The sequence below is a fragment of the Lineus longissimus genome, chromosome 12 (genome assembly GCF_910592395.1).
Source record: "Lineus longissimus chromosome 12, tnLinLong1.2, whole genome shotgun sequence".
In the NCBI taxonomy this organism is placed as follows: Eukaryota; Metazoa; Nemertea; class Pilidiophora; order Heteronemertea; family Lineidae; genus Lineus; species Lineus longissimus.
This window is the reverse complement of record NC_088319.1, coordinates 17,047,247-17,055,213: the sequence shown is the minus strand read 5'-3', so window position 1 is coordinate 17,055,213 and position 7,967 is coordinate 17,047,247. Positions and strand designations below refer to the sequence as shown.

General features: G+C 43.7%; 1 protein-coding gene across 1 annotated transcript; it reads left to right on the top strand.

Moving 5' to 3' along the window:
* The first annotated feature begins 629 nt into the window (after positions 1-629).
* Positions 630-5,246, top strand: LOC135497348 (ankyrin repeat domain-containing protein 50-like). The gene is made up of 2 exons (XM_064787173.1): positions 630-751; positions 2,618-5,246. Exon 2 carries the CDS (start codon positions 2,653-2,655, stop codon positions 4,705-4,707), a length of 2,055 nt encoding a protein of 684 aa, XP_064643243.1. The 5' UTR covers positions 630-751; positions 2,618-2,652; the 3' UTR covers positions 4,708-5,246.
* The last annotated feature ends 2,721 nt before the right edge of the window (positions 5,247-7,967 follow it).

Here is a 7,967-nt window from a genome sequence, read left to right as displayed (position 1 = left end):
AAACTACAATAGAGGCAGTAGCTGTAGTGATAATGTATTCTGTCAATGCTCTCTCAAGTCACCAGAGTGTTGCGGATTTATGTGGAAGACACGTTTTAAGGGTGGGATGAATATTGATGAATCGTATGCCGTGCAGCTGAATGTAACACGAAGCCAAACGCCAGTCTAACGGTATTAACTGGAGCTCACCTGATCAGCGACAGTTAGGGCGTCAGGAGTGGCTTTCGTCGCCCGTAGTCTTTAAGTCTGGAGCAAGCACCATCATCAAACAAGGTCTGACAAACTATAGATTAGTTTTTACTAATAAATGTTTCTGCCGGCTGAATTTTTCACTTTTGTCCCGTGTTCTTTAAGGAATGCCAGGTTCAACTCATTCCAACTAAGATGATGCCTCGTGGGTTAGCAAATAACTTTTCTCACTACTGTTCCCCTGGCCTCTTTGTCCCTCGCCGAGCTAAATACTCTAAATTTAACTGCCACACTGGCGCTGATTTCGCTGAAATGTCAAACCTCCATAGAGTCGTCAGCTTCACAACGCTGACACAGATTGGTTGGTATGGCAACGAGAATCTATAGATGATGTCCGTCTGCTTACCTCATGCTATCACAAGAAGAATCGTGCGCGGAGAGTTGTTTAGACAGACTGAAGACCGAGCTACGTGCAGGACGGATTTCGTGGGGAAAACAGTGCAAATTACGGTTACCGTAGTAGACACCCGTGATTTCTGAAAAGCAGCCGGATACAGGAGAGGTAAGTATATGGACGTGTTATTTTTCCAATACAATCGTAGGGATGCAGGACCGAGCAGTGGGCATGAAGGATTATTTATATGGTAAAGCGAGGGTAATATCATGCTCGCATCTTAGCCGGCGGTAGATAAGAGTAGGTTGGGTTAGCATCCCACAGCAGGAGGGGTGTAAAGGTCACATCGACAATCACAATCGTGACAAGAGAATATGCGCATGATTTGTAGATTGTTTGATGGTGGCCGGCGAAACGTTTCAGATGCAAAACGCCAGTACATTGTGCACGTTTGTTACTGTTGGTGTAGTTGTTTTGTACGAATGAACCTTTCTGATCTATTGGAGGGAGGGGCGACCCACGATTTTTATTTTGGCCAATCTAGGATAGACGATTAGGTACCGGTTGGTAAGATATGATCCATCTCTTCTTCTACTGGCATATTGCCAGACGATATTTTCGGGGCGACGAAGACGTTTATCCGTGCGGGAAGATAATACTTTTGACGAGATTTAACGTCAGTGATATGTTGACGTGTTGCAAAAGCTCTTTTGATTTCCTGAATTATCTAGATTTGCTCAAGATTTATTCGAAGGACACTAATCAAAAGAGCTTTTGCAGTTACAAGCCCATTACGGGAACCACTTCACACGGCGACAAGCATAGATTCAAACCCATAGCAGGAACCCATTACTCGTATATGTACATTTAGATTCAAGCCCATTGCAGAAATATTTCCAAGTGTCGACTAGCCACCTCTGCTTATGAAGGTGGATACAATCCCAATGCAGGAACCATTCCGTGCGTCAACTAGTATCTCTGTTAACATGACCAATGTGGATACAAGCCCATAACAACAGAAACCATTCCATGAGCCGACTCGGACCTCAACATCATTATTCACAAGATGCAGGTCATTTCCTCCCAAACCACATCAATAAACCATGTTCAATTTCCTCTAACCATTACCAAGACCGGCGACGGGCGCTAAATCAATGCTTATGACAGCTCGAAAGATCAGTCTGACTGCTAATGGACCTGGGTAAGTTGTCGCGATAAAATGTACCAGAAATCCAAGCGCAAGCCTGGAAGTGATTCTCCAGGGAGACATCGAAATCGTTATCTCTCCATGCCTAGTGCACACTTCGCCTTACCGGAGGCAAGGTAGTACGTGACAACGAAAAGAAAACCTAATAATAAGAAACGTGCCAATAACACATTAGCTCCTGTCACCGGACACTGAACTGCATGAATACATGACAGTCAATAACGGCTATAATTAGCCATGAATTAATGAGCCGATGTCTTGATTAGAAGGAAATTGACGTCCAACTTATTATGACTGTGGAACGCTTCTCCAGTCACATTATCGCACTGACAACATTAGATGACATCTCAGACAAAATATCTAATCAAGGCACTTGATTGTGGGGCGAATCATTGACTACATGGGTTGCCTTGCATTGCAATGAAAATTCCACAGATAACAAAGAAAAGACAGGTCAACCGAAGACATCAAACCGATTGCTAAAAACCGATATCCAACAACGAACTATTTTACTGCAACGGCTTTATTTGCGATATGAGCTGGGATAATCGGCACTTTGATACCAATCTCCGACATACCCTCCTAATCTCTTGACACTCAATCTTTGAATCGCATGATACTTTTTCGCATAACTAAAATTTAAAAGCGAACTGAAATTAATGGCCCTCCCAGTTTCCGACATGCTGATCGCAGAGGAAACGGACAACTATTTTGGTTGAGGATATCTACAGATTAATGTCTTCAGTTAGATCATGTAGGTAAACTAGAAACTCAGTAGTCAGATCCAAAGGTATTTTCTGAATCTCTTCTAATTTGTCTATTTGCAGGAAAGATGCGATTCTCCGACGATAGTACGTGACGGATGCAAGTGTTGACAACCAGAATGGACAACAGAGACTCTACTGTTGATGACAATGACGATGCAGATTTGAAAGACATCACTCTCCGCCTCGTTTCCGACAGTACCAAGAACGAGATGGTGCGAGCTTGCATCAAAGGAGACGCGGAGAGAGTGGCGAGTTTGATCAACAATGGCAGCTGCTTTGTTGACATGAGAGACAGCAACGACTTTAGGGCGCCACCTATACTCCATATCGCTGCATCCAACGGCCACGTGGACGTAGTTTCATTGCTTCTCGCTTGCGGGGCTACTGTTGATGCTGTTGACAAATACGGCTTCAGCGCGCTTCACAAGGCAAGTAAAAATGGCCACCAGGATGTAGTTGACCTGCTCATCCAACAGGGGGCAAAGGTGTACTTGAAAGACAAAGACGATGGTCAATTAGAAATTGCTTGTAAGAATGGACCGACGGACGTTGTGGATGCGCTCATTTCTCGTGGATGTTGTGTAGGAGAGCGACATCTGTACGCAGCATATTTGGGCAGACGGCGTGATGTTGCAGAATGTCTGGTCAAACATGGCGTCCTAACTCCTCGTCTGCTAGATGATATTCACATCGTTTGTTTCCTTGGTCTAAGGGATAGGTTCGACCATTTGATTAAAGGGGGCGTTAACATCAATCAGTGTGATTCAGATAAAATGACGCCATTTCTCGTTGCCGCACGATTCGGTCACGTCGACCTCGTTCACATGTGTTTGGAATTTGGGGCAAAGAGCGACGAGGTTGATGGTCGAAACTGGACCGCCTTGCATCACGCTTCTGTTGGGGGTTACGAGTCTATTGTTAGAATCTTGGTAGAAAGGCGTCTAAACATCGAAGCAAAAGATGGAAAGGGGCGATCATCCCTCCATCTAGCGTGCGAAAGGAAACACATCAATGTGGTCGAGTCTTTGCTTGATTTTGGAGCAGCTGTGAATGAGATAGATATATACGGACGAACACCTTTGTATTATGCTCGGACAAGAGATGTTGCTGAAGCGTTGCTGGATTGTGGCGCCGATGTGAATGCCAAAGATTCTTACACCCGGACGCCATTGCACGTGATCTGCGAATCACAGGACGCTGACGCATGCGTAGTGGAAACACTCATCGAACATGGTGTGAAATTAGATGCGCGCGACTGGCGAGGAAACATCGCTCTGGTGAACGCATGTACAGCAGGAAATGTGACAATAGTGGAAACGCTGCTGAAATATACTTCAGCTACAGACAACAAAACTGGTCAAATATTAATCTCCAACCTCGAGGATGCTTTAGTAAGGAATGCTGGTCTGATCAAGAATATGAAAATTGTCGAAACGCTTTCGAAATATGGCGTGAACCTTGACCGCACTGATACCAGAGAGACTACCAAAGGGAACACACCTTTGATCAACTCTCTCGAACTATACGTTGACCTGATGCATGATTTCCCTGACCTCCCTACCCCCGAGTTCCTCTTGACTGACGTCCGGTTGTTCGTATTCGCCGGATGTAGAATCGACATCTTGTTCAGCCGAAAGTTCCTCCTGATGAACGCCTACCAGGCCAACCCAGACACGCTGCATTTGATCCTAGCAGCAGGGTGTGGAATCAAAAGAAATCTTGATGAAGACCTTCTATTTGAGATAATTAGCAAACGTGATTGGGACACCTTAGGGTTCGTAAACGAGCTAGGCTACGAGATACCCATCGAATCAGTTGACGCATTGTGTGAAAGACAGGATATGGAAACGGAGAAGATAGTCCGTCAGGTTATATTCCGTCCAAGAGAACTGAAAACCCAGTGCAGATTGACTATAAGGAAGGCACTCAGTAGCAAAGGCGAACCGCTGGGTTTGCCCACAACGGTTAACGGTACAAGAGGTCTCTCTCATCGCATCAAGGGGTTTGTAAAAGACATATTTCACACCCGGCAAAAGTCTGCGAATCATTTTATTGTCAAGGCAATTCCTTTGTCGACCATTGGCCAGTTACCTCTTCCAAAGAGAATGAAGGATTATATCTCCTTCGAATCACAATGGTCTGTGCCTTGAGTGCCAGGTTCGTATCTCAACACAATCTAAAAACTTACATATCGCTAAATCCAACTGGTTTCAGTCGTTCAAAGTGCTTTAAAGAACTACCCCTATAGCTGTTGGCATGAACATCTACGTTTCAAGTTCCGCTCTCGGGAAGTAATACAGGTCTTAGCTAAGGACTTACACCCATACTTATCAAGTATTTCAAGTTGGTGTTCAGTTGGTCAATATGACGTTCACAGAATCTATGATGACCCATGGTAAATCTATGATGATGATCACAAACCACTCTGTCACCCCATTGATTGGCGTGGGAGGCCCCAAGAGGCATCAACCGTTCGCCGGACTTCAAGTATAACACGTCCGAATCAAACCCTATTTGAACTAATCACAGTCATTGGCGCCTCTGCATCTCGACCAATAGAGCACTCTCAAAGGAAACAGTCCCCTTTCACTGAGGCGAGAACTCCAATACTCTTGATTTAAGTTTATGAAGATCAGGTTCGATCAGCAACACATAATGTAGGTGGCGCACAAACACGATGTAGGTTTTCTTGAGCAAGCTTGAAAGAATACTAGTAACTGTACGCTGTCACGGGTCTATGGGCGCTACTGTAACACGAATATACTCTAACTAAACAGACCACTCTATTTTCGAGCAGTCCCCAAACGTGGAGAAACGACAGTCTGAACATTTCACTGCGCTGGTATGATTACAGTAATCTAAGAAAGTGCACATTTACCCAGCTTGTATTTTCTAAAACAGGAAACCTTTCAAAATGTCTGATACCAACGGTGGCCATTTGTCTGGAAAGTGATAAATTTCTCCTCCAGGCATTCGTATTTTGATTCTATTTTGGTATTGTTCTTTACAGCCAATGAAGGAGACATGCTCGGAATAGATATGATAACGATAACATAAACAACTGACAATAGGAGAGGAGTTTTGTCCAGCCCATTAAATACCTAACATTTCCACTATAGAATGCAGTCAATTTCGATAAAGTGGTCCACCCACGCCGCGACTACGCATCACTGGACTGCATATTAGTCAATAAAATAACAGTTGTTGAACTAAAACGCAGACCTTTGTGTTTCAATAATGTTGGTTATTATCGAGCAACAGTTGTGTCTTTCCCATGTTGACTAATGTAAATCTGATGTTGCGTGTTATGAATGACGAGTTAGTTAGGTCTAGTTGATATTCATCAAAATATAAATATGTGCTCTGTGTTTGGTTCCCAGTGTGGAAACCAAGTGGCATGAAAAAAGGAAGCCAATATGGAAGTTCGCTTATAGTGCATAACACTCGCTAAACGCCTGGTAGAAGAACAAAAGGACCCACAATTAGCAGCCCACGAACACTTACAAAATAACAGGGGACAATGAATCAATTGTGATGAAGTCATATTACCAAACATGCGGTTGGACAAAGACTACAACTAAAACACAAAGAGAAAACTAACTGAGGCATGCAGATTTGAATAGACACGATAGATGGCCTTTTCATGCCAACAGCTTAAGATCATTGTGTGTGTCAGGCAAATACTAATCATTTCTTTGTGTAACACAACTCATACGTTCTTCGGACTATGGATCATTCAGACACTCGCCAGCGCACTGCGCAGACTGTGCGAAACTTGGTGAACGAAAACTATTAGAAGGAAACCAGAGGCCTTGTAGAGTTACCCTAATGATTCTTTGGTTCTCCTTCTCTAGTTTCCTTTCTCCTTCTTCTGTAAAGTTACCCATTCTAAACATGCCGTCCGAGGATGTTTTCAAATGTATCTCAAAAACGAATACAATAAACAGCGTCATGATCTTGAAAAAAACGTTTTCCTCTTGTTTTTTGTAAGCGTTCACTGAACGATGTGGAGGAACACTGAGTCAGAAAGGGGAACCCACAGTACGAACTCTAGTAATAAACTACGTGGATATTCCTCGCAAGCACTTCCCCGATTAGGTCAGCCATAATCAGCAACAAGACGCAGCTTATTAAGAAGATATGTCCAATTACCTGGGTGACATTTCCCAAGTGGGTGTCTGGTGTTTCTACCACTAGTCAAGCACATGGCCAATGGAATCTGGGTAAGAATAGTCGGCTTTCCGGTCCTTCTTTGCTTTTACGCTAAAAGCGTGAAAGGGCACATCCTGACAATTAGCTTGTTATTGTAGGATGGTATGCGCCGATCTTCGAGAAACAATCTCACAAACTAAAGGAAAAGTCTGCCTAGAGAAGGTTTTATTGGCGTTTCGCTCTTCCAACAAAAAAGTTCATGAAATATATGTAGAACAACCAATAATCATCATGTATATAGTACCTATGTGACGATGGTAATCTTGTATCTGCGGTCATCGTTAAATGGTTATCGTGTTGATCTATATACGACGATCTCGCTTCTACGAAATGCCTAGAGGAGTGATCGTGGCCTATTCAACACGAAAAAGCCACAGAAACGAAGTAGCTCATGGCTCCAATCGTGTTCACAGATGGTCACTTGACCTTTTAACGTCTTCAGCATATTCTATGGCGCAAGATGGCAGCGTGGGTTGGTCACATGACTGGCGAATGCTGCTGACACAGCATGGGTTGGTCACGTGACTGGCGAATGCTGCTGACACAGCAGCCCCTACTGAATACTCATAAGTTACTACGGTGTCTTCAATTTCGACGCGTTTCAGTCGGTTATAACAGTTATCTCGACTTGGGCCGTGTAAGTATTAAGTAATCGCAAGTAGAAAAGACATTAACTTTCGTCATACAATCCTCCCCCGATATCAAACGGAACAAAGCCAGCCTACATAAAAGCCAACGCCTCAAGCAACCTTATGAAAGTTATACAGATAGAAATGGGGAAGTTAGAACAACAAGAGACGAATGCAACGCTATAAACGGATCCATTATGCGCCAGAAGTCTCGGGAAAGGAACTTCCAAAGAAACGCACGCTTCTTTTATAAGCGTTATGGTAACGTTCCGAGTACGGAGAAGCAAGAGGAACAATGGTGTCTTAAATGATGGATTTAGACAATGGTGGTTCGCTGGACATTTGAGCCTAATGCACATATTTAGCGAAATCGTCCTATAAGAATTATTTCACTTGAAATGGACCCAGCGTGCACCGCCCTCGCTAGCCTCAAGACAGTCGTTGAACAGATAATGAAACAATGCGATAGAAACTCCCCTGTGGACTGTAGGAGAAATGCTGAGTTTTCTAGACGTCAAGAAGGTTTTCCTTCAAAGCGATTAAACTCCACTGCAGGAATGCTAATTTTC